The sequence below is a fragment of the Sciurus vulgaris genome, assembly GCF_902686455.1.
Source record: "Sciurus vulgaris genome assembly, chromosome: 1".
Taxonomy (NCBI): Eukaryota; Metazoa; Chordata; class Mammalia; order Rodentia; family Sciuridae; genus Sciurus; species Sciurus vulgaris.
In genome coordinates this window covers 174,311,219-174,339,004 of record NC_136461.1, presented here as the reverse complement: position 1 = coordinate 174,339,004, position 27,786 = coordinate 174,311,219, and the positions used below count along the sequence as shown (strand labels likewise).

General features: G+C 35.7%; 1 protein-coding gene and 1 long non-coding RNA gene across 6 annotated transcripts in view; one reads left to right on the top strand and one right to left on the bottom strand.

The window, feature by feature from the left end:
• The window catches only part of RGS22 (regulator of G protein signaling 22), a 126,296-nt gene that overhangs the window by 69,775 nt on the left and 28,735 nt on the right, over positions 1–27,786 (top strand). For all 4 annotated transcript variants that reach the window (XM_079102620.1, XM_079102619.1, XM_079102621.1 and 1 more), the window contains 5 exons: positions 12,001–12,195; positions 14,439–14,531; positions 17,684–17,856; positions 19,038–19,200; positions 25,462–25,620. In XM_079102620.1, the coding sequence (XP_078958746.1) occupies positions 12,001–12,195; positions 14,439–14,531; positions 17,684–17,856; positions 19,038–19,200; positions 25,462–25,620 (783 nt within the window). The remainder of the gene's footprint in view (positions 1–12,000; positions 12,196–14,438; positions 14,532–17,683; positions 17,857–19,037; positions 19,201–25,461; positions 25,621–27,786) is intronic.
• The window catches only part of LOC306639340, a 52,627-nt gene that overhangs the window by 15,354 nt on the left and 9,487 nt on the right, over positions 1–27,786 (bottom strand). The window lies entirely within an intron of this gene.

Below are 27,786 nucleotides of genomic sequence, written 5' to 3'. Positions count from 1 at the left end.
TTAAATTTATTTTTAATGTAAACAAATGGGATACATGTTGTTTCTATTTGTACATGAAGTAAAGGCATACCATTTGTGTAATCATACATTTACATAGGGTAATGGTGTTTGATTCATTCTGTTATTTTTTTCCTTCCCCCCACCCCTCCCACCTCTCTTTACCCTCTATACAGTCCCTCCTTCCTCCATTCTTGCCCCCCTCCCACCCCCCATTATGTGTCATCATCCGCTTATCAGCGAAATCATTCGTTCTTTGGTTTTGTGAGATTGGCTTATCTCACTTAGCATGATATTCTCCAATTTCATCCATTTGCCTGCAAATGCCATAATTTTACTATTCTTCATAGCTGAGTAATATTCCATTGTATATGTATACCACAGTCTCTTTATCCATTCATCAGTTGAAGGACATCTAGGTTGGTTCCACAATCTGGCTATTGTGAATTGAGCAGCTATGAACATTGATGTGGCTATATCTCTGTAGTATGCTGATTTTAAGTCCTTTGGGTATAGGACAAGGAGTGGGATAGCTAGGTCAAATGGTGGTTCCATTCCAAGCTTTCTGAGGAATCTCCACACTGCTTTCCTGAGTGGCTGCACTAATATGCACCCCAACCAGCAATGTATGAGTGTACCTTTTTCTCCACATCCTCGCCAACACCTATTGTTGCTTGTATTCTTGATAATCGCCATTCTAATTGGGGTGAGATGGAATCTTAGGGTAGTTTTGATTTGCATTTCTCTTATTACTAGAGATGTTGAACATTTTTTCATGTGTTTGTTGATTGCTTGTACATCTTCTTCTGTGAAGTGTCTATTCTTTTCCTTAGCCCATTTATTGATTGGGTTATTTGTATTCTTGGTGTAGAGTTTTTTGAGTTCTTTATAGATTCTGGAAATTAGTGCTGTATCTGAAGTATGAGTGGCAAAGATTTTCTTCCACTCTGTAGGCTCTCTCTTCACATTGCTGATAGTTTCCTTTGCTGAGAGAAACCTTTTTAATTTGAATCTGTCCCAGTTATTGATTCTTGCTTTTATTTCTTGTGCTATGGGAGTCCTGTTAAGGAAGTTTGATCCTAAGCCAAGAAGTTGAAGATTTGGACCTACTTTTTCTTCTATAAGATGCAGGGTCTCTGATCTGATTCCAAGGTCCTTGATCCATTTTGAGTTGAGTTTTTGTGCAGGGTGAGAGATAGGGGTTTAGTTTCATTCTGTTGCATATGGATTTCTAGTTTTCCCAGCACCATTTGTTGAAGAGGCTATCTTTTCTCCATTGCATATTATTGGCCCCTTTGTCTAGTATGAGAAAATTGTATTTATTTGGGTTTGTGTCCATGTCCTCTATTCTGTACCATTGATCTACCTGTCTATTTTGGTACCAATACCATGCCATTTTTGTTACTATTGCTTTGTAGTATAGTTGAATTTCTGGTATTGCGCGATACCCCCCTGATTCATTCTTCCTGCTAAGGATTACTTTAGCTATTCTGGGTTTCTTATTCTTCCAGATGAATTTCATGATTGCTTGCTCTATTTCTGTGAGGGACATCATTGGGATTTTAATTGGAATTGCATTGAATCTGTATAGCACTTTTGGTAGTATGGCCATTTTGACAATATTAATTCTGCCTGTCAAAGAACATGGGAGATCTTTCCATCTTCTAAGGTCTTCCTCAATTTCTTTCTTCAGTGTTTTGTAGTTTTCATTGTAGAGATCTTTTACCTCTTTGGTTAGATTGATTCCCAAGTATTTAATTTTTTTTGAGGCTATTGCAAATGAAGTTGTTTTCCTCATTTCCCTTTCAGATGTTTCATTGCTTGTGTATAAAAATGCTTTAGATTTATGTGTGTTGATTTTATAGCCTGCTATTTTGCTGAATTCATTGATGAGGTTGAGAAGTTTTCTGGAGGAGTTTTTTGGATCCTCTAAATATATAATCATGTCATCAGCAAATAGGGATAGTTTGAGTTCCTCTTTTCCTATTCGTATCCCTTTAATTTCTTTAGTCTGCCTAATTGCTCTGGCTAGAGTTTCGAGGACAATGTTGAATAGAAGTGGTGTAAGAGGACATCCCTGTCTTGTTCCCGTTTTTAAAGGGAATGGTTTCAGTTTTTTTTCCATTAAGAATGATGTTGGCCATGGGCTTAGCATAAATAGCCTTTACAATGTTCAGGTATGTTCCTACTATCCCTATTTTTTCTAGTGTTTTGAGCATGAAGGGGTGTTGTATTTTGTCAAATGCTTTTTCTGCATCAATTGAAATAACCATATGATTCTTATCCTTAAGTCTATTGACATGACGGATTACGTTTATTGATTTATGGATGTTAAACCATCCTTGGATTCCAGGGATGAACCCCACTTGATCATGGTGCACGATTTTCTTAATATGTTTTTGGATACAGTTTGCAAATATTTTGTTAAGGATCTTTGCATCTATATTCATCAAGGATACTGGTCTAAAATTTTCTTTCCTTGATGTGTCTTTGCCTGGTTTGGGTATGAGGGTGATATTGGCTTCATAGAATGAGTTCGGTAGGGTATCCTCCTTTTCTGTTTCCTGGAATACTTTGAGAAGTATTGGAATGAGTTCTTCTTTGAAGGTCTTGTAGAACTCGGCTGAGAATCCTGGTCCTGGGCTTTTCTTGGATGGTAGGTTTTTAATGGCTTCTTCTATTTCATTGCTTGATATTGATCTGTTTAAATTGTGTATGTCCTCCTGGTTCAGTTTGGGAGGAGCATATGTCTCTAGAAATTTGTCAATGTCTTCAGTAGTTTCTATTTTGTTGGAATACAGATTTTCAAATTAGCTTCTCATTATGTATCTCAGTGGTGTCTGTCGTGATATTTCCTTTTTCATCTCAAAGTTTAGTAATTTGAGTTTTCTCTCTCCTTCTCTTTGTTAGTGTGGCTAAGGGTTTGTCTATTTTGTTTACTTTTTCAAAGAACCAACTTTTTGTTTTGTCAATTTTTTCAATTCTTTCTTTTGTTTCAATTTCCAGAAGAGCTCATTTTAAGTCATAGAGTTCCAAAGTTTTACATTTCTCTTTCTTATTTCCAGTCCTGGCCTGGTGGTGACAGCAAAACATCATGCAATCATTGTTACCAGGCAATCATAGAAAGATACATACACATGATCATTAAAATAAATACATCAAAAGGAAGTATGTGAAACTGTTCCATTAACATAACTAACAGCTGAAATGTAACATAACAAATCAACACATGTGCTACAACATTTGGTATTATTCTTGACTTTTCCTTTTAAGGCTGCACAGAAATTGTTCTTGTTTTCATTGGAACACAGATGAGTGTCAAGCTGCAGCTCATCAAATGGCCCCTACTTATGGAAAAGATGCCTTCCCAAGACTGTGCTCACCTCTGGCACAAGGAGAATACTTTTGCTGGGTGCTTCTACAGCATGTGTCTACAGCATGATAATTAGAATCTTAACCCATAGCTGTCATCATTTAGTCTTCGGTACAAAGAAAAATCCAAATAGCATAGACAATCGTGGAAAATTATTTTTTTCCTTTTGACATTGTTAAAAATGAGAATATATCCAGTAAGTTCATAGTTCCCATTTCTGAGGTTTATTTATCTAGACTTTATGATGCAATAAGAAAACATTCACTAACATGGGAAAAATAAGCCTGTAATGCATTTTGGTATATTTGAAAAGATATTGGGATCCACTTCTACTCAAGAAGATGCTCAGTAACATACACCTTCAAAATGATTCTGAAAAGTTAATTGGTGATACTGCAGTCTTGCATGCAAAATATCATAGGTTTGAAAAAAAAAAATAAAAGTTGCAAAGGCATATGTCATTTTAATTTGTTGGATCCAGCTGTGTAGTATAATGCAGTAATATGAATAGGGTATCTAATCAAGCATCTGAGTGTTTTGTGTGTGTGTGTGTGTGTGTGTGTGTGTGGTGGCAAAATTAGAAATAGTTTTCCCTATATGCCAACAAACTAATGTGTATTAAAAATAAATGGTATTCACCTTTCACTTCCCTTTAGAAAGAAAATATTTATTGAAACAGTGTTGTTTTTCTGTCCCACCCCATTTTTATTATTTTTGGTCTTCATTTCTTCTCAATTCTTCCAATTTGTTTCTCCATTCTCTTTTTTTCCCCTCTCCATTTCAACTCTTCCTCCTGTCATCTTTTTCTTTTACTAGTCTTGTTAGCCATCAGTTAATCTTTAAGAGTTTAGTTAAACCAGAAAATGAACTCCCAGAACCTCAAGACTGTAAAAGATTTTTTTTAGGGAGAAACCTTGCTTTTCTTTCCCCCTATTTGAGGCAGTTGCCAAGAAAGCGAGTCACAGGCACAGGTGTAGAGAGGTGCAAGGCAGGCCGCCCGTTCTGCGTTTCCTGATTACATAACCTTTGAGTGTCTCCAGGAGAGATGGAGTTCAGAGCCGTGTTGTGTGCAGTGCCAGGCAGCCTGATCACAGACAGGCAGTGCTTGTATCCCTTCTCAAAAACTTTCCTGCTGGGCTGTTAATGCATCGGAGGTTAATGTTTAAATTGGAATCATGTCCGCCACAGCTGTGTATGAGTGAATCTGCTTTACTGGGAATCAGAGAGGCCAAGTGGAACATGAAGGGAGCGGATTTTTTTGTTTTGTTTTGGGTTTCTTTTTTTTTTTTTTTTTTTTTGTCTCCAACATGAGCTACATTGTTATTTCTCTGTGGTTAGAAAGGAAGAGCAGGGTGGGCAATAAAGCAGCGAATACCCAGGATTTTGAAACAATGTCTTTAACTCAATTAAATTGTGTTATTTGGGTATCATGTGATATAATCTTTATATTTCATCATAAAGTTGGTTTACATTGGCTTAAAATTATTTTCTTTATATTTTAAAGATGATTAGCTTTTAAATTTTTTACGTGCTAGACACACAACCATATATGTACATCTCTCACATTTGTTACATGTAGTCAGTTATTAATTTGATTTTTCCCTTGATTATTAGAAAAATATATTCATATTTTAATACCATACATAACTGAATGTGCTATAAACTTATTGTGTGGCCCTAAAGGACTGACAACGAAATTCTGTTTTCTTGTCCTTATACACTTAACCACTTTTGTCCCTACTACCTAGTGAGGTAAGGAGGAGCAGAGACAACCTTAACAGAAGATAGTACATGTGTGTAACGTAAGCTTCAGATGCCAGGGGAAGGTGACCTCTCAAGCCCCTTCCTAACACCTCTAGTTCTGTGATTTTACAACATGGGTAAAGAATTGGGGGATGGGGATGTAAGGATTTTGCTGATTACCATAGTGGGAACTGACATTTGAAAAGAAAGACATACTTTGTCTTGAACAATATTCTCACACACTGTATGTGAGGAAGCTAAATAAATAAATAAAGTGGGAGAGCATTTATTTTTAACCAGGCAGTCTGTGAAGCTTCCAACCCAAATTCCTCATTTGAGATTCTGGCTTTTGAGAACAGCTATTCAGTTCATATGATTGGAAATTAGACAAATGTCTGTTTCTTAGCAAGGAACACTCTCAGCCTTTCTGTCCTTTATTATCCACTTTAAATGTGTGTCAAGCATTTCTACGAGCCTTGTTTTAGAGAAACTTCATAATTTTATCTAATTGGTGGCAGTTAAATATAGGCAAACCATAGAATTTATCATCTAAATCCACATGCTTTTGATAGTGAAAGTGGAACAGTTAATAATATGCCCACTCAGTAGGCTTAGACCATATTGGCTATCTTAATTATAGCTCCTTGAGTCTATGGATCATATAGTTAAATACTATGCACAGCCCCTATGGCTGCATAGAGTACATTGAATTGAGGTCAGGAAGGATGGGAGCAGGCAGCAGCTTGGTAACAAAACCTGGTTATGTGGTGATTTGTTGGGATGAAACTGCTATTTCCTTCTCATAGTTTTATACTTGTTTCTGGTAGTTTCTCTTTGTGAGTGTATGGGGGGTTTCTTGTTTTGTTTTGTTTTTGTTTGTCAAAATTAAATTTATAGGCCTTTGCTTTGAGGAGAAAGGATGGAAGGTGAGGAAGAGTCAGATTTTGCTGTGATTGGTGTGTTATTAATGAAAACTGGAAACAAAGGAGGAAAAGAGAGGCTCAGGAGGTTAGGAAAAGGTGATTTGTTATACTCTATAGGATGTTGGTGGAGCTATTATAAGAAGGCAGCTAGCAGCAAAGGTTTAGAGTTCAGGGGAAAAAAAACAGGTCCATCTCTGTATATTTGGGTTTTTTTCCATATACAGTTGACTGTTAAGTCTTTGGGAATGGGTGACACTCATTTATTCATTCTACAATTAGCATTATGCTTCTATCTTCACAGAGCTTCATTCTAAAAATACAGGGTCCATGGGAGCACGTAAGGACAGCTAAACTAGACTTCAGGATTCAAAGAAGCTTGAGTCCTTTAGGACAAGGCCTGGCACAAGGGAATGTGAGCTATACAAACATGAACTAAGGAGAAAGTAGAGTTGAGTGTGGAACTTTAGGGAGTGCCTTCTTTTAATGGGGATAGAGGAGAAGAAGTCAGCACAGGAGCCTAAGAAGAAGTAAAAATAGCAGAGTCAGGAGAAAGGGTCAGAGAACTAACTCAGAGAGTCAAGAAGAGCGGAGATAATTAGCAATGTAAAAGCAACATATGGGCTCAAATAGGATGGAGATTAAGGAGACCGGTTATTGAACTGAGATTATGTGATTGTTAGTGATCTTGGAGAGCAGTTTTACTGGCATGCAAGGCATATTAGGTCACAGTAGATTATAGAAGTATGAACATTTTTAAAGAAGAGAAAGGTAGGGCTAATGATTTGAGGGCAAAACGTCAAAAGTAAGGAAATATTTAAAAATGGGAAAGTTACTTCACTTGAACAACTTTGTGGCATAAGGAAGGAAATGGAAGTAATAGAAAGGTGGATTAAGAGAACAGGGTACTAAGGAAATAATCAGTAGAGGAATGTGGTAAGAGGAATGTGGTTGGAGCATATGTGAATGGTTCAGGCTCGGAAAGGCATCTTCCTTTGAGACACCAAAAAAACACAGACTGAGAAGAAAGATCTTGAGAGGAAAACGTAGGGCATTCATAGCAGTGGTTTTTTTGTTGTTGTTGTTGTTTTTGTTTTTGTTTTTCCATTGAAGTGGAAGATAAAGCCTATGAATGTGAAGAAGCATAAAGGTAAAGTTGGGAGCTTTAAGGAGGATGGCAACATTTAGAAAGTGGAAATGGAGTTGGTCCAAAATAAACAAAAACAGCAAGCTTTGCAATCACAGCTGAGGTTTTTTGTTTCATTTCTTTAAGTCTCTAAAATGGAACTGATTATCATAGTTTTCACTTGGACCTTGAGGATAGAGTTGGAAAAATGAATGAATGGTTAGGTGAGCCTCAAATTGATCCTCTGTCACAGTGGGGAGGAATTAGAGATGTTCATATGAGTGTCATTGAAACAATGGACCGTGTTCAGTTCTTCTTGCATATAAGTAAGAGAAAGTAGGTGAAGTGTGATTTATTTAGAGGACAGGAAGAAGCTGCAGATTATGCTAAAGGCAGAGAAAAGCTCAATGGGAGATACAAAAGGAAGAAGAGTATGATCAGAAAGAGGAAGCTGTACAACTAATGTGGTAAGTGGTAAAAAGAAACTTGTTCTTAAGAAAGTCATAAAGCAAAATTCCAGAAGGTAAAAGCCCAGGCAGCTGGACACAATTGCCTATGGCAGCTTTGCACACAATGTTCACGAAGGTAGAGTTAAAACAGGCTATGTAGATACTGTGTAGAGTATCTCATGGGCCTGACAGTAGCAGAAGATAGTAGATATAAAACTGGGAGTGAAGGCAAGATGGGGAAGAAGAGAGAAGGGAATAGATTGGGGTGTCTATCAGAAGCTAGCAATCATTATTTCTGTCATAGTTATCCTAGTCACCAGTTCAACATCCTGCATAATTTTGCTCTTTTCAATGTTCCTTTTTTTTAAAATCAAAGGAGTTATTTTGACTTCAATTAAAGTAATTTTATATGCAGTTCATCAAATCATTTTAAGCTACAGTTTTGAATATAGCTGACTCAAAGACAAAGAATTTGCTTTATTTTGCCATTTAGAGAATATTCCTATCCAAATTTAACCTGACTGATGAATTTTAACTAGTGACTGGGGTTATTGAATTTCTTTTGAGGTGACTTTGAAATTAATGGAGCAAATTTTAGAGACTTTTGTATTTATTTGTTTTTTAATATTTTCTAGTGCTGAGGATTGAGCCTGGGGCCTCACACATACTAGGCAAGCACTTCTGGTACTGACCTACACTCTCAGTCCAAAAGACATTTTTAAATGTTGTGAATTTGGTAACTTTAATTTTTAGTTTCCTAATATACCTAACTATGACATTAGTTTAATTTATGCACCTTAAAAAACTTAACAACTTAGGAAATGTTTAAGAATAGATTTTAATCTGTTATAATCCTATCTTGTTAGATTTATAGTAAAGCAAGACTAATAAATTTTGCAAATCAGTCTCCTAAAACCCTCCCAAAATTAGAAAAAAGAAATTTCTATATGAAGTATGTATGTGAACCAAATTTAACTTTAAATATTATAAAATTGTTCAGTGAGAGTATGGTTCACTTTGAGCTACTCTACCCAACAGTTTATGTAACTATTTCTAGGAAAGGTGGTTTTTAGTTATCACAGTTACAGAAACTGTGGATTACTTAACTAAACAGAACATCTAGGATGGCTCTTAGCATATCTCTTGCTGGTATTTCATAGCACTCAGGAGGAAGAGCTATTCTCTGCTACTGTTCAAGCCTCATCTTTTAACCACTTTAAAAATTTTGAAACCTGTCTGCTCCTTTTTCCTCTCACAAATCTCATTAATGTTATCTAAAGACCTTAAGTACTCTTATTCCTAGAAAATGGCAATAATGACTGAAATTTCTTTTCTCTTTTATCATCTTGAAGCTCTTGGACTCAAGAGGCAACCTACCCATCTCCAATGTCTCAACTTCATTTCTCCTCATTTAACTAATGGGGATGATCATATATTGGAACTCATTGTCTTCTGCAACTACTCAGCTCTAAGTATTCGAACTCTGAAATTCTCCTTTTGGATCACAGTTTCACTTTAAGCCATTAAGCTCCCATTCAACCATTTAGCAAATATTTATTGAGAGCCTGTTACATGTTGAACTGTACAGTGCCCTTCATTCCTCTACCTTATAACTTCTAGCTCTTTGATACTCTGCCCTGCATATTATTGGATTATACTCTGATTTTGACTTTATTTGCTATCCTGTTTTATGGTAGATCATTTCAGTTGCCCTTTAACCCTTTTTTGCTTGAACTTTATTTCATTTGACCTCTTCTAATATAGTGTGTGTGCATCTACCTATCTATTCATATATTTTGTGTGTGTTCTCAACACTGATTATTTATGTCTCTCTATGTCTTTAAGCTAATTCTTCCTTTGACTTCTGCAGGATTTTTAAAGATTCTGTTTAAGAGTTATCTTCTTCACAAAGAGTTTCTAGAACACTTTCCTTCCTCATTCCAATTCATAAATAAGTCTTTATGGATTGGGTTCAATTCAGTAATAGTTTATGGGATTTATTCTGCCAAGAATAGTTGCAGATTCACAGATGAATAAGTCGTAGTCTTTGCCCTCAAGCACTTCAGACCAGAAGAGAGGACACATAAGTACTTAATTGCATTGTAGTGTGGTGGGTGTAGAGCATATGATCTTAAAAGGAGAGCAAAAACTTCCTAGAGGAAGAGAAATATGTGTTGGTTTCTAATTTTTTAAAAAAACTGGAATTTATCAAGCAGGCAAAATGCCTGATAGGCTCAATATTCAAGATTGAAGGAGTAACATGTGTAATGATATGCAATGGCAAACCTGCAAGAGTTAGGGAAATTACAGAAAATTTGGTATTTGAGTACAAAATTTGAAAGGCAATTCATGGAAGATAAGCATAAAAGATTGTATAGGCAGTCACTGGGGATCTCACTTGCAATATATAGCTCTCTTGTAACATTTATTATGCTGAATTCTAACCAATGATTTTTCATCTTTGTGATACTACCAAGTGGGCTCCTTCAGGAGAGGCGTTGGCCCTTATTCATTAATCTTTGCATACGTAACACCTAGGCAAGTGCCTAAGATATAGTACATACTCAGTAAATGCTTGTGTTATTATGTGGACCCTTTAAAAGTTTTTAAAGATATCATATTAAATTCAGATGCAGTGGCACACACCTATAATCCCAACTACTTGGGAGGTCGAGTCAAGAGGATTGAAAGCTCAAGGCCAGCCTGGGCAAAATAATATAAAGGGTTTATGACATTGCTAGAGGTAGAACACTACTGGGTTCACTACTATATATGTGTGTGTGTGTGTGTGTGTGTGTGTGTGTGTGTGTGTGTGTGTGTGTGTGTGTATATGTATATAACTGATTTTAGGGATAAACACACACACACACACACACACACTCAAATATATATAATCTCCTGATTTGAGTCCAAATTTAAGAACGAAAGTCATTGAAATAATATGCAATTAGATATTCTTTTTTTTAAATTTTTTTAGTTGTAGATAAGCACAATACCTTTATTTATTTATTTTCATATGGTGCTGAGGATCGAACCCAGCACCTCACACATGCCAAGCAAGTGCTCTACCGCTGAGCTACAACCCCAGCCAAGATATTCTTTTTTAAAAATATTTTTTAGTTGTTCACAGACCTTTATTATTTATTTATTTATTTATTTATTTATTTATATGTGGTACTGAGAATTGAACCCAGTGCCTCTCCCATGCTAGGCAAGTACTCTACCACTGAGCTATGACCCCAGCCCCACTCAGATGTTTTTAGTAAAACTATTTTTAAACCTGATGTTCAGGGTATGACATATCTAGTACATAAAAATTTTACAAATAGAATGTTATCAAATTGCTTCTCAGATATAAATATTGTTGAGAGAAAAGACCAATGAGTAGAATAGAATAGACATCTATGGCAGGTTTGTTGAAAGTTCTTTGTATATCTCCCCCAGATATACAGATACCCAGGAAGGTGATACTCAGATCACCTTCCTGTATCTCCCCCAGAATTTTGGACACTAGATGGAGATATTTTATGGCAAAAGGGATAATTAGAACAGTCTTAGAACTCTGCAGCTCAGTTAGGTAGGGCAGGTAGTTTTCTTGGTATCTAGAGTAGAAGACTAATAATCAAAATTTAGTCCTGGGGCTGGGGAGATAGCTCAGCTGGTAGAGTGCTTGCCTTGCAAGCATAAGGCCCTGAGTTTGATCCCCAGCACTGCAAAAAACAAAAAACAAAACAAAACAAAAAAACCCAACAACAATAAAAAACAAACAAACAAACAAAAAAAACATTGCTTAGGGCTGGGGATATAGTTCAGTTGGTAGAGTGCCTGCCTCGTAAGCACAAAGCCCTGGGTTCAATCTCCAGTACTGCAAAAAAAAAAAAATTTAGTCCTGGTGTATTCTTGCCTCTTGTTTCCAAACAGGCAATTTGGGGCTCGGGTCGAGTGTCTGCCTTTCATACAGAAGGCCCTAATTTGATGTCTAGCACTACCAAAAAAAAAAAAAAAAAAAAAAAAAAGAGCAGGGGGAAGCATTTCAAATCACTTTGGAAAGTAATAGGAGTATGTTAGAGATGTTGTGAATATAAAGGAAAAAAGGGGTCTTATAACCTCAAATCAATCATCATAGTACATAGTATGTCTTCAGAATTTTGTCAGCTAAGAAATATTGACTAGATGCTAACTACCAATCAAAAAATAGAAAAAGAAAAGAAAAAACAATTTCTTTGGGGTAACATATTGCTTTGTCTTAAGGAGTTTTACTCATCTTTTTAGGAAAAGACCCACTTGAGCTTGTTGGTCTTCTCTTGCTGCTTTTTAAAAGCCTCTGCTGAGTGTGCTAACGATTGCTGTTTCTTCTCCCAATGTCCTCTCATTCCTTCCCATCCTCCTTAGTATCTTTTCGCCACGTACATTGCTCCATCGGCTACTCTTGACATTGGACTCCAGCAGGAAAAGAAGAGAGAAATTTACATGAAAATACAACCACCATTTGAAGACCTCTTTGACACAGCAGAAGAGTATATCCTCCTCCTCCTTTTGGAACCCTGGACCAAGATGATGAGATTAGACCAGACTGCTTACAGAGAGGTATTGTGGGTCTGTTAAAGTTGTGAACCTTTCCAGTTGATTACACAACTGATGATAAGGAGCACTGCTAACTCACAAGAGAAAAACTGAAAAAGAACTCACATGGGCTCCAGATTTAGAGTTAAGATTTATGTAGGCTTAAAACTTGGGCAGGGAAAATGTTTATTAGCTTAATTTTATGCCAGTTTCCCTATTGTCTCCTAACAAAACACTTAAATCTCTATCATGTTTTGTTCTTTGTAAAAATATGTCAGAAGAGAGAAATTTGAGTTCTGATTTTCTGTGAAGCAGCGAAAGATTCATGATAATGTACTGGCTTTGTCCCGTCTTGTCATGTCTAAGCAGTGACCCTAATTCTGATTAAGGGAAAAAGCCTGTTTCATTAGTGCTAGATGAGTTTATGAATATTATACCCATGGAAAGTATAAATGTTTCCTATGTATTGTGAAAACCTGATCCTTTGACTTCAGTTCTTCTATTTCAAAGCACCCCCAAGATATTCAACAGATCAGATTGCTTGGTTAGATAAAAGTTTCAACACACATTTTTTCATTCCAAAAAAGATCATTTTAATTTTTGGTACTTGAATATTTTCATTATTCTTATTGGTAAGTAGAATAATTTTCTTTTATTTATACTTATTTTACATTTATTTCGAATCACAAATGAAAACCGTGCTTGGATATTTTTATGCTAAGTTAAGGCATGTACCCTGTGCTTGAGGTGATTTAGGTGGAACTCTGCTTTTTATTGCTATTCTTTTTTTGGGGGGGGGCGGTGCTGGGGATCGAACCCAGGGCCTTGTGCTTACAAGGCAAGCACTCTACCTACTGAGCTATCTCCCCAGCTCCTATTGCTATTCTTTATTCATATTCACTCAGCAACTTGTTCGATAGTCATGTCTTCAATCAGGAAGGGTAAATTAGGTGATGATGATAAAATTAATACCAAAGCACCTTGGATGGAACTATCTTATTAGGTTGTGACTGGACAATGCTTGTGGTTTACTAAATTCAACAACCATAATAGATTTTCATTCCTGATTTCTTTGTTCTGAAAAATTAGCATAATATCTTTTCTATAGCAGAAATGCATTTAATAACTAGGAAAATTAGAAGATCATAAAATTTAAAAAACTTCTTCCTAATCAATTTTAAAAATCTGTACTCTATTGGCTAGCAGAAGGATATTGTATATGATATCCTGAAGTGGTAAAAAAGATTTGGAATATAACTAACTTCCCCAAACCCACAAGCTTTGACATTAGCAATGATTCTTATAAAATTCACAGGACAGATTATATAATGTTTTTTAACTATTTATATATATATATTAGTTATATATATAAACATATATATATTTTAGTTGTCAATGGATCTTTTATTTTACTTATTTACATGTGATGCTGAGTTTCAAACCCAGGGCCTCACATATGCTAGGCAAGCACCTCTACCACTGAGCCACAACTCCAGCCCTATATATACTGTTTTTAATAAGAGGAAAAAACAAATCTCTTTCTTAGTTCTAGAAACTTTCTTAAATTCAACCCAGAGGATTTCTCTAAAAGCCCAGATGACTGTATTATGTAGAATCTTTCCCAAAAAGGATGCTCAAGCAGACTACCAAAGCTCACTATTAAATACAGAAAGTTCTCTGGCAACTAGTTAATCAAACTGGATTTTTCCTATAATTGAGAAATAGAGTAATTTTGTTCTTCTGACTGCATAAAATAGTACATTACATGCTCAAAGACTAAGACTTGCTATAAGAATTAATTTGATGATTGTCTTACCTTGTGCTACAACAATAAAGCCTTTGCTCACAAACTAATAACAGTATGGAGTCCAGTCATTTCTTATTCTCTTGTGAATTATTTGGTTCCTAAAGCTAGCAGTGTTTGCCTTCATGACTATTATCCTGTTATATGGACTATAAACTGGAATGTGATGAACATATTTACATTGTTTGTTAATCTACATGGGGTGTTCAGAAAGGAGGCATGATCATCAGCAGGCTTATATCATTACATAAAAATGTCTGCAGTTTTTATTGCATGCATGCGAAGTGTGACTTTGCTAATATTTTTAACTCCGTCTTCCACTTTTGCCTCCAAAATAACTTGCTTGGTTGGCACTCATGCTTGTTTTTTAGCTCACTGTTTTTTGGAAATTGAGCATCATGCTTCACACTCTTTCATGATGTACATTCTATTGATGTTACAAGTTTTATAATTATTTTTTTAGGTAGAACTGGCGGAAGAAACTCGACAACTAGACTCTTCATACTTCCGAAAACTACAGGCTTTGCATAAAGAGACCCTTTTCAAGAAAGATGAGGTAAGATAACTCTCTACATAGAAAAACTAGCCTTTTATCCTAGAGAGGGTCACTTTATATATTGGTGGCTAAATCTTACATTGAGGAGCTCATGTACTGATAAAATGAGGGATAAGCTACTTCATTTTCCTGCTTTTTTTTTTTTTTTTTTTTTTTTTTTTTTGCCTAGCATGTTGCATTTTACAGGTATCACATTATATTTAACAAAAGAGCCAGGGGGAAAAAAGGCAGATAAAGTAGCATGGGGAGACATAGGGAGACAAACCACTTGCTTGACTTATGAAACTGGAAACTTGAGCCTTTAAGCCACATTACAGTATTTTGAAGTCTATTGATTATTTTTTGTATGGCAGCAATTCTATTTATTGTCAGATCACAAAAGAGTTAAATTAAGTTTGCTAAACATAAGAAACTTTGGAGTGACAGCAATAGACAAACAACAAAGAAAAAATATGAAGAGGAATTGGGGAAGTCAGTAAAAATGTCATAGGATTGACTAGGATATTAAAGTGTCATTTTGACTTATAAATATGTTACTTTTGCATTGACTAAACCATGATAGTTCCACATAATCATAAATTTAAATGTGTGCATCTACATAGAAGTCACAGTTAATTGACCTAGAAAGTGTCAAGGACATACTATACCATAAAAATATATGAAACAAAAACACTGGTGTGGTGTGATCTTATTTATGTAAAATCATATATGTATTTCTACATGTATACATACATGCAAAAAAAGTTGTCTGGAAAGATATTCACCATAATGTTAACAATAGTTTTGAGTGGTGATTTTTTACTTTCTTCTCTGTATCTAACTAGAATTTTTATTCTTATACAATAAAGTTTTACAAAAACAGTAGTTATTCTTTTAAAAAATGTAATCTTCACAATGGTTGCTTTGATAACATAGAAGTTCTCTACTTCAGACATTACTAATTTTTTTATCCTGAAAAAAACCTTATTTCTTGAGATTAAGAAATGGAAAGCAATAATGAAAATGACAAATAATACTGAAACAAAAATCCAAATTATCTGCAGAACAACTATTCAGTTTATATGTATAGGGCAACTGCTTCTTTGTATTAAATTTCTTTATTGACTTTTCAATAAAGCATTCCTATATAGTAGTTTAAGTCCCTCCCCCACAACTCTTATCTTAAAGATGTTAAAACTGTTTTAACAAGTACAGGTTTGTAGGGAGATTCCCAGTTTGGCATCTTTCATATTCTGAGTTCTTTCAAACATTTTCATCTAAATGTGGTTTTTTTCAGCTCTGGGTTCAATTATGATACTTGATAACTTTTTTCTTAAAGTGCTTCTGTTAGGGGCCTGGAGTTGTGGCCCAGTGGTAGAGTGCTTGCCTGGCATGTGCAAGGCCCTGGGTTCAATACTCAGCCCCACATATAAATAAATAAATAATTTTTTAGAAGATCCATTGACAACTAAAAAAATATTTTTTAAAAAGTGCTTCTATTAGGACAGAAAATATACTCCCAAGCCTTCTGGAGCCTTGTTTCATATAGGTGATAATTTGCTGTAACCAGGAGAGCCCCAAGTACTTTTTTATGTATCAAGAAAACAAAAACCAAAAAACACTCCCCCAAACCAAAAAAACACCTGTGTTCCCAACAACCAGAAGTGTTTTTTGTAAACATTTTTTCATAGTTGCCTCTAGTCCTTTGTTTTTTATAAAAGAAATAAAATGTCCCCAGTTCTTTTTAATAAAATTTTACACATGTAAACTAAGAACAAAGGACTGTTTTGACATTGTAGAGTTCTAAGAAAGAGAGGTCCAGATTAAACAAATAGTAAGTGCCACTACATCTACAGCCCAAAAAATTCCACCAGAAAACTTCTAGAACTCATAAATGAATTCAGCAAAGTAACAGGATATAAAATCAATACCCATAAATCAAATTAATTTCTATACATCAGTGATGAATCTATTGAAAGGGAAATTAGGAAAACAACCCCATTCACAGTAGCCTCAAAAAAAAAAAAAAACCTGAGAATCAATCTAACAAAAGAAGTGAAAGACCTGTAGAGTGAAAACTAAAGAACACTAAAGAAAGAAATTGAAGACCTTAGGAGATGGAAAGATCTCCCATGCTCCTGGATAGGCAGAATTAATATTGTCAAAATGGCCATACTACCAAAAGCATTACATAGATTTAATGTAATTCCTGTTAAAATCCCAATGACAGTCTTTATAAGAACTAGAAAAAGCAATCATGAAATTCATTTGGAAAAATAAGAGACCCAGAATACTAATTATTATCTTGGAAAGAATACATAAAAATCCATAAAGTTGTCACATTTTAAAATTGTATTTTAAACTTCATGAACTAAAAATTAACACTTTTTTGTAATCCTCCTACATAAAGGAAAGTTAATTCTTTAAATATTAGTAATTTATCTTATGGTCAAATACTTTTCAATAGCAAATATGGAGATAGATTGATTATGTAAAGAATTATATGAATTATAAGAAGAAGGAGTTTTCAAAGAATAAACTTCTCTGTCTCTTTGCACTTTACAGCTTGTAAACTATCCACAAAGCATCAGAAGTTTTAAAATGACCTAAAAATGTAACTTTTATAGGAAGGCAATTACACTAGAAGGATGCACTGTTAGACAAGTATCTTGTATTGCTTCCTAACTTTTAAAAATTGTGTTATAGAAGAAGTTCATGATGTATTGTTAAGAAAAAGAACCAGGTTACAGACCTATACATAATCCTACCATCATTTTAAATAAACTACATATATATATATACAAAAAAGACTGGAATTATATAAAAGCATATTAATGGTGGTTATCTCTGATGGTATTACTATATGTGATTTTTCTTTTATTTTTACACCAAAAGACATATTAATCCTATACTAAGAAAATATAATAAAGTTTTTTAAAAACATTTTTAAAATGAGTACTTTATATACAGTAAATGTTTACTAAATGTTCATATAAAGAAAGAGAGTGGAAAGGAACAGAATAAGAACCTGAATCACCTAGATTCATCATCCACTCCTACCACTGTTAAAAAGTCTCTTCTGAATACTTGATTTTTCTTTCAATTTCTCCAATTAAAATTGCCAATAATTTGTTGCATTTAAGAGATTTTTATATGAAGTATTATGTCTCTAGGGCACCACTGGTGAAATTGGAACTGGTGTTTTATCACTCTCTGATGTCTGTAAAGAAACACAATATTGGAATAATGTTCCTAAAGAATACAAGCATTTTAGTTTTAATGATCTGCTGAACAACAAACTGGAGTTTGAACATTTTCGTCAGTTTCTTGAGGCTCATTCTTCAAGGTGAGGAGCAGAACCATTTTTAAATGTATTTCTTACTTAACACATCATTTTTCTTAGCTATTGGTTTTGATTCAACATATTCTCATAGTGCTAGATTTTTACCCATGTCACTAAAGTCTATTAAACATAATTATCTGAAATTTATATGGATTGCTTTTGTTGAAATGCATTTTATTGTAGCAACCTCCAAAATGTTATTTTAAGTGATTACACAACATTTGATACTTTCAGCATTGTCTAACTTAAAACATCAGTTGTACCTTCTACTTTTTCTTTTCTGTTGTTTCTTTATTTTGTGTTTCTCTAAACAAGTACCTCAATCATGATTTCTGAAAAGTATTTCTTTTACATTTCACTCAGGTTTTTTTCATTGTTTTGTTTGTTTGTTTGTTTTTTGGTTTTTGTTGTTGTTGTTGTTTTGGTACCAGGGTTTGAACCCAGGGTGCTTAACCACTGAGCCACATACCCAGTCCTTTTTTTTAATTTTGTGACAGGATCTCACTAAGTTGCTTAATGTCTTGCTAAATTGTTGAGACTGGCTTTGAACTTGTAATCCTCCTGCCTCAGCCTCCCAAGCCACTAGGATTATAGGTGTGTGCCACCACGCCCAGCTAGCCATTTAAATTATTGTAATATTTTATAATTTATTAACTAATATATGAAGGAAAAATTGTGGTTTTGTACAGAATCTTGGAAACATAACATTTATCTATAATAAACTGAAATATTGATTATATATTTTTCTCTCAAATTAACAGAAACTGGTTAGAACTTAGAGCCAAATTTCGCTTTATATATCCCTTCATTGTGAGCAAATTTTTCTAAGTTTGATCTCTGTCAAATGGGTATACTGTATGTGGACATTTCTCCAAATTTGAAATTGACGATACTATTCCATCATTAATGGAAGACCCCATCAATAATGATGAGAGATTTTTTTTTTCTGGTCCCAGTATTCCTTTTCATCATTCATTTATTTAGCCAGAATTAGGATTATAATAGAGTAAACATAACTGCATAGGAAGGGAAGAGATAACAGTGTACTCGTTAGTTCCATGGTTGTGCTCATTAGTCAAGACAGCCACTTTCTGAATTCTGTCAAAACAACAACTCGTTTAGTGTTTAGTAGATTTTAGAGAAATAAACAAGAAAGGCTATATTTTTCTTTGTTTTCATTTTAGCATGGACCTTATGTGCTGGATAGACATTGAGCATTTCCGAAGAATAACTTACAGCGATCAAAATCAAAGGGAGGCAAAATCTATATACATTAAAAACAAATACCTTAATAAAAAGTATTTCTTTGGACCCAATAGTCCAGCTTCTCCGTATCAGCAAAACCAGGTATCAACATGTAAACCTGTTTTCTATTTCAAGTATGAAAACCAGTCATTTATTTCTTTTTGCCAATAACCTGAAAGTCTTTTTTTTTCTTTTGTTTTGCTTTTATGACATATGCTAAACACTTGATATTTATTTAGGTATTTACAAGTCTCCATAAATTAATGCCTTTAAAATTCATTCAAGTATTACATACTATAAGAATATGTTTCTAAAAAGTAATTTATAGGTTAAAAATAACTTGTTCATCTAGGTCTATATTAAGGACATTGTTCAGAAATTTGGGGATACAGTTACAGCTTTGTATGTATTGTACTTGAATTTCTCATTAATTCATTCATCAAATATGAGTTCCTTTGAAATGCCAGACTGCAGAAGGTGCTCAGGGCAAAATGGTGAACAGGATGGGCAATGTCCCTGCACCTCTCAACAAGCAGGAAAGTGGCCATCCTCGCCATTAAGTCTAAGCTCTCTTTCCTCTTCTTCTAACTGTTTTTACTCCAAACATAATTGATCTTTGAAAACAGTTTACAGTTGTCCCCAGAAACTGTTTTCATTGACCAGGAACATAAGTTTGACCATTTTGTTATGCCAAAGTCCTATGACTTTAATCACAACTCATTAATAACAATAGTGTCATTAGATTTACAGCAAACACACAAACACACACATACATCATGGATTGGGATTCAGCAGTGGGGGTGAGTGCTCATGTAACACTTATGAAGAATGTCTCAATTTTCATACCTTTGGAATATAAAAATTAGGTATTAAAATTTATTTAGTTTGAAGTTTGTTACTTAAACATCACTACCTAAAGATAAAATGTATAGTATATGATTATGTATTTTAGAAGCTTTAAAGGATATATATACTAATGGTACTCATTTATAATATACAAATTCAGATTAATGTTAAATTCATTGAGTTAAAGAAAAACGAAGAGAAAAAAAAAAAAGAAAGAAAAATGAAGAGATATTCATGAGTAGAGAATTCCAAACTAAGAAACTGTAGCTTTGGTGGGGATGGAAGAAACAAGTCTTTGGGAGCAAAAGGGAGAAGAAATTCTAGAATTAAGCAACTTTGACAAAAATGTCCTGTTGTTAGTTCCGTGAGACAAATCTGGGACATATTAGCAAAAGTAGTTGGGTATCTCAATAAGCACAACTATGAAATAAGCACATGGAAAGCATTTGTTTTCTATTTGGCTTGTGCTATATTGCATGAGGGTTCATGGTATCTAATGCTACTGTGTGAACCCTGCATAATACATACAACCTACTGAGAACTTAAAGTGGGTGAAAAAGTCACCCATGACTATCATAGCAAATCCTTGTGCTTAAACAGAATTTTTCCAGTTACTCTACTTCATTTTCAACATTACATTTTTATTTATGTATTTTATATTTGAGGATGGACACATTGCATTAAATTTTATAAAGATCATACCAGTCCTAATTTCAGTTATATAGTACTTTGCTATTTGATTAGCAAGGTAATTTTTTTTAATTTTAATTAAAAATCATAAATTTACATAGGGCAATGTTGTTTGATTCATTCTGTTATTTTTTCCCTTCCCCCCCACCCCTCTTTTCCCTCTATACAGTCCTTCCTTCCTCCATTCTTACCACCCTCCTTATCCCTAAACCAAACCCTAACCCTAATGCTAACCCCTCCTACTCCCCATTATATGTCCTCATCCGCTTATCAGCGAGATCATTCGTCCTTTAGTTTTTTGATATTGGCTTATCTTACTTAGCATGATATCCTCCAATTTCATCCATTTGTCTGCGAATGCCATAATTTTGTCATTCCTCATGGCGGAGTAATATTCCCTTGTATATATATGCCACAGTTTCTTTATCCATTCATCAACTGAAGGGCATCTGGGTTGGTTCCACAATCTGGCTATAGTGAATTGAGCAGCTATGAACATTGATGTGGCTGTATCTCTGTAGTATGCTGATTTTAAGTCCTTTGGGTATAGGACAAGGAGTGGAATAGCTGGGTCAAATGGTGGTTCCATTCCAAGCTTTCCGAGGAATCTCCATACTGCTTTCCAGAGTGGCTGCACTAGTTTGCAACCCCACCAGCAATGTATGAGTGTACCTTTTTCCCCACATCCTCGCCAAACCTATTGTTGCTTATGTTCTTGATAATCACCATTCTAATTGGGGTGAGATGAAATCTTAGGGTAGTTTTGATTTGCATTTCTCTTATTACTAGAGATGTTGAACATTTTTTCATATATCTGTTGATTGCTTGTACATCTTCTTCTGTGAAGTGTCTGTTCATTTCCTTAGCCCATTTGTTGATTGGATTATTTGTATTCTTGGTGTAGAATTTTTTCTTTATAGATTCGGGATATTAGCACTCTATCTGAAGTATGAGTGGCAAAGATATTCTCCCACTCTGTAGGCTCTCTCTTCACATTACTGATAGTTTCCTAGAGAGAAAGCTTTTTAATTTGAATCTATCCCAGTTGTTGATTCTTGCTTTTATTTCTTGTGCTATGGGAGTCCTGTTAAGAAAGTCTGCTCCTAAGCCAACAAGTTGAAGGTTTGGACCTACTTTTTCTTCTATAAGATGCAGGGTCTCTGGTCTGATTCCAAGGTCCTTGATCCATTTTGAGTTGAGTTTTGTGCAGGGTGAGAGATAGGGATTTAATTTCATTCTGTTGCATATGGTTTTCCAGTTTTCCCAGCACCATTTGTTGAAGAGGCTATCTTTTCTCCATTGCATATTTTTGGCACCTTTGTCTAGTATGAGAAAATTGTATTGATTTGGGTTTGTGTCCGTGTCCTCTATTCTGTACCATTGATCTACCTGTCTATTTTGGTACCAATACCATGCCATTTTTGTTACTATTGCTTTGTAATAGAGTTGAAGATCTGGTATTGCGATACCCCCTGCTTCGCTCTTTCTACTGAGGATTGTTTTAGCTATTCTGGGTTTCTTATTCTTCCAGATGAATTTCATAATTGCTTGCTCTATTTCTGTAAGGTACATCATGGGGATTTTAATTGGAATTGCATTGAATCTATATAGCACTTTTGGTAGTATGGCCATTTTGACAATATTAATTCTTCCTATCCATGAACATGGGAGATCTTTCCATCTTCTAAGGTTTTCATTAATTTCTTTCTTTAGTGTTCTGTAGTTCTCATTGTAGAGGTCTTTCACCTCTTTTGTGAGATTGATTCCCAAGTATTTTATTTTTTTTGATGCTATTGTGAATGGGGTAGTTTTCCTAATTTCTCTTTCTGAAGAGTCATTGTTATATGATTTGTATTCCTAGTCATTGGACTCATTTTTGTTTTTTGACATGATTTGGTTTCTCCTTTATTTGGCTATTCCTTTAGGCTAGTTCCTCCCGTTGCTGATTTACATCGTTGTTTTTCATCTCTTCCTCATGGAATATTTTGTTGAGAATGTTCTGTAATGCTGGCTTTCTTTTTTTGTAAATTCCTTTAGCTTTTGTTTATCATGGAAGGATCTTATCTCATCGTCAAATCTGAAAGTAAGTTTTGCTGGGTATAAAATTCTTGGTTGGCATCCATTTTCTTTTAGGGCTTGGTAAATGTTGTTCCAGGCCCTTCTAGCTTTTAGGGTCTGGATTGAAAAATCTGCTGATGTTCTTATTGGTTTTCCCCTAAATGTAATCTGATTCTTTTCTCTCGTGGCCTTTAAAATTCTGTCTTTATTTTGTATGTTAGGTATTTTCATAATAATGTGCCTTGGTGTAGGTCTGTTGTAATTTTGTATATTTGGAGTCCTATAAGCCTCTTGTACTTGGATTTCCATTTCATTCTTGAGATTTGGGAAATTTTCTGATATTATTTCATTGAATAGATTGTTCATTCCTTTGGTTTCTTTCTCTAAGCCTTCCTCAATCCCAATAATTCTTAAATTTGGCCTCTTCATGATATCCCATAATTCTTGTATATTCTGTTCATGATTTCTTACCATCTTCTCTGTTTGGTCAACCTTGTTTTCAAGATTAAATATTTTGTCTTCAATATCTGAGGTTCTGTCTTCCAGGTGATCTATCCTATTGTTTATGCTTTCTATGGAGTTTTTAACTTGGTTTATTGTTTCCTTCATTTCAAGGATTTCTGTTTGTTTTTTTTCAGTATCTCTAACTCTTTATTGAAATGCTCTTTTGCTTCTGTTATTTGCTCTTTTAACTGTCGATTGGTGCATTCATTTAATGCCTGCATTTGTTCTTTCATCTCCTTGTTTGCTTCCCTGATTGTTTTTATTATGTACATTCTGAACTCCCTTTCTGACATTTCTTCTGCTGTGCTGTCATTGGGTTTTATTGATATAGTATCTAGGTTTGTTTCAGACATTTTCTTCCCTTGTTTTCTCATATTGGTCAGATGTCAATGGGACTCTGTGATATTGTAGATTTCCTCTATTGGCTTATAGTGTCCCTGTAGATTTCCAGTGTATCACCTACCAGCCTTCAGTAGCCTGAAGTCTTGGATTAACTTGATAATGTAGTGCTTCCGAAGAACGCTGCCCCTAGCCCGCTACTGATTCCAGGGAGAGAGACCTGGAGAGGTCTCTTGCTGCCCAGCCCTGGTCCCAGAAGCTGGTTGTAGGTCGGAGGTCTTCACTGGCTTGGGGACTTGTAGCTGGCTGTGTGTAGACAGGCTCTCACTGGGCGGTCTGCCCCGGGAAGCTAGCCTAGAGAGGTGCTTCCCGCCGGAGGGGGCTGGGCTGCTTGGGGAAGTCCCTGGCGCCCTGTGCTGGTCTCTGAAGCAACCTGCGGGCGGGCTGGAGCTGGCAGCGGGGCGGGCCGGAGCTGGCCGCGCTGCTTCTGTGCAGAAAGGCTCTTACTGGGGGGCCTGCTCCGCGAGGCTGGAGAATCTGTCCCTGTGGGAGGAGCCCACCGCCAGAGTGCACCGAGCTGCCTGGGGGAGACTCTATCTGCCCTGTCCTACTCTAATAAGCCGCTCGAATCCAGGCCTGCCGCCCAGCTGAGCTTCACTGAGTGGGGGAGACTCACCCCGTGGTTCTTTTAGTCCGAGTCTCTCAATGCCTCCCCTTCTTGAATCCTGGGTTCTGGAGCGACTGGAGATGCAGTCACCCTCTAGTCCGCCATCTTGGATCGCCCCGTGGAAAAAGCCTGCAGCTGGAGGGGGGCAAGGCTGCCTGGAGAGGTCTCTGGCTGCCCAGCCCCAGTCCCAGAAGCTGCTTGCGGGTCGGAGGTCTCCGCTGGCTTGGGGACTTGTGGCTGGCTCTGTGTCGAGAGGCTCTCACTGGGCGGTCTGCCCCGAGAAGCTAGCCTAAAGAGGTGCTTCCGCCGGAGCTAATTTTTTATTTTTAATGCAAGAGCAATATTATAATTTGATTGTTTATTATTTAATTATTTATTATTAAAAGAGTTCTAAGAAGGATTTCAATATTAGTAATTTATTAATGATTTATTAATATGACTAATCAAAGGAGAACTAAATAAAGAGGTGAATGTTCCAGTCAGCAATCCAGAAATTTTGAATAGTATGTCCACAGAAATATGTAGAGAACAGGATAATTTACAGCAGGAAATAGCCATCAGTATGTTGTTGAGGCCAATAATTATGCTAAAGGAAAATTTGACCACAAAGTAATTGTTTTTTAAATGGTGCCACTTATGCAAGTCTGTTATCTGTAAAATATGGCATTTTTCTACACACTGTGACTTGCTTTCTTCTGAGATATTGTTAAAACAGCCCTACGTCACTACAACTGTTGTCATCCTTCTGTCTCCAACCCGAAGTTTGTTGGTGATGGTATATTTATAATATCTGAGTCAAGGCTACCTCTTAAATAATTGATGCTTTCATTTATAATTGAAGATATTGAGTTCATGGAGGGAAAAGTGCCTATGCTTGCAATAATAAAATAAAATAAAAATCCCACTCCTGGGGCTGGGGATGTAGTTCAGTGGTAAAGTGCTTGCCTCGTATGCACAAAACCCTGGGTTCAATTCCCTAGCACTGAAAAAAATCCTACCCCTGTTTTCTTTACAATATTTCGCGGTAAGCAAAATCATACATCTTGAACAAGCACCATATAAACGATAATTCCTTGGTGATATTAAGGGAGTTTTCTGTCTTTCCTATATACAGTATAGCCAGAAAACAAAAACTGTGGTACCTGTCAAGTGTCCTGCAAATAGTTTGGAGTGAATGAATGAATGAATGAATGAATGAATCTTAGTGTTATTTTGAAAAGCACAAGTTTGTAGTTACTGTTTCATTTTTATTTTCTTAGATAATGCATTTAAGTGGTGGCTGGGGGAAGATTCTCCATGAGCAGCTTGACGCTCCTGTTCTAATTGAAATTCAGAAGCATGTCCTAAACAGGATAGAAAATGTGTGGTTGCCATTGTTCCTTTCAAGTGAGCAGTTTGCAGCCCGTCAAAAGATAAAGGTATGAAATGTATATATTATTTGAATAGCAATTGAACAGTACCTGTCAAAACCTCACATGCATACCTGCTGAGCTGGCCACTGTAATTCTGTGGATAGTGGTTCAAAGGCTGGGGTTGCACTTTGCAAATTTTAATCTCAATACTGCCACATGTTAATTATACCACTTTTTAAAAAATGCTTTTAGTTATAGATGGACACAATACTTTTTTTTTTAATTTATTTTGTGTGGTGCCGAGGATCAAACCCAGTGCCTCACACATGCTACGCAAGCACTGTATCACTGAGCTACAACCCCAACCCTAATTGTACCACTTTTAAGTTTCACAAATTTAATTTTCTCATTTGAAAATGGAACTAATAATTTATTCATAAGGTGGTTGTGAAAATGAAATGAAATGAATATGTTTAGTTTCTTAATGGTGCTGAGCATACAACAAACATTCAAATGTTATCTATTAATATAGTTGCTATTTTTAATTTTATTAAGTCCCTACATGAATGGGTGAGGATATACAGACATTCACTGCAATACCATATGGGAGAATAGTTAAGTTACAATAATTTCATACTATGGAAAACTATTCAGATTTCCTTATAAAATAAGATTATAGAAGTGAGATGAAATTATAAACAAGAGATTTCTACATGTACTAATATGAGATATGTTGTTTATTGGATGAAACAAGCAGAGCAATATATGGAGAATAGTCCTATTATAGCTACTTCTATCTCTGTCTATTGCTGTACATCTATCTTATCTTTCTGTCTATATGTCATCTATCCTTCCATTCAACCTTCTAGCTACCTGTATGATTTGGATATGAGGTGTCCCCCAAAAGCTCCTCTGTTAATGCAGGAACATTTGGAGGTGAAATGATTGGATTGTGAGAGCCGTAACTGAATCAGTCCATCTTAGTTTGAATGAACTAGATGGGTGGTTACTGTAGGCAGATGGGGCATGGCTGGAGGAGGTGGGTCACTGGGACCATGCCCTGATAGGTGCATCTTCCCTGTGGCCTCTTCCCTTTCCTCTCTGCTCCTGACTGCCTTGAGCTGAGCAGCTTCCCTCTGCCACGCCCTTCTCCCACAATGTGCTGTCTCACCTTAGGTTCAGAGGAAAGGAGTCAGTCATTTATGGACTGAAACCTCTGAAACAGTAAGCTCCAAATAAACTTTCCTACCTCTAAGTTGTTCTCATCAGGTACTGGATCATAGCGATGCAAAGCTAACACACTGCCTATCTTTTTGCTTATGCTTATGAAAAGCTTCTAAAAGAACCTGCCTCCTGGGAGTGGGTTTGAGGAGCAAGAAAGATTTTTACTTTATAAAGTGGGACTTTTTTTGCTTTGTTTTGTTTTCATTTTATATGAACCAAATATTACTTTGATCACTTAAAATGTCATTTACATTCCTAAAAACAGGCAAGGCTGATCTTTACAAAAATAGTAGAAGGGTAGGAAAACATATAATTTTGGACTAAAAGACATATGGCATTAATACTGATCAGGAAGAACCTGAAAAAGCTTTTTCTCTGTATTGTATTCAATTTATTAAACACTTTGAGTTCTACTTATCTGAAAATATCCTTAGACTTTTGAGCAGAGCAACTTAGGGAAAAAGCAGTACATCTGGGAACACAAAATTTATAGTATGGAGAAAAAGAGCCAACTTGTTTCAGGCAAAAAGTTCCTGGAAATAAACTTTGGGAAAACTCAAATCTCTTCATTCCCTTTTCTTCGGGGAAACTCCATTTCACTATACAAAGCCAAGACAAAGGACATTGGCTTACTAATATTATTTATCACATTTTCTCATTATGTTTACCACAGTCATTTTATTGTAACTTGTAGTCATTTCCTGACTTAGCATTCTTTGGATGGTCAGCAAAATAAACTGATTCTGGCAAGTTTAAGTCAAAGACAAAAAGGAGAGGTGAGAATTTATTATCAAATGGTGCTGGTGCATCTCACAACTTAGGGAAAGAGTTTACACCCAAGCTTTAGAAAAGATGTAGGTAAGGACAGCCCCAGGAACCCAGCAAGAACTCTCAGATCTTTTTTCCAAAGTGTGGCTATTAAAAAGACTTGTGCCTGGGGGTGCAGCTCAATGGTAGAGTTCTTGCCTAGCATGCACAAGACCCTGGTTCAATCCCCAGATTGTGAGA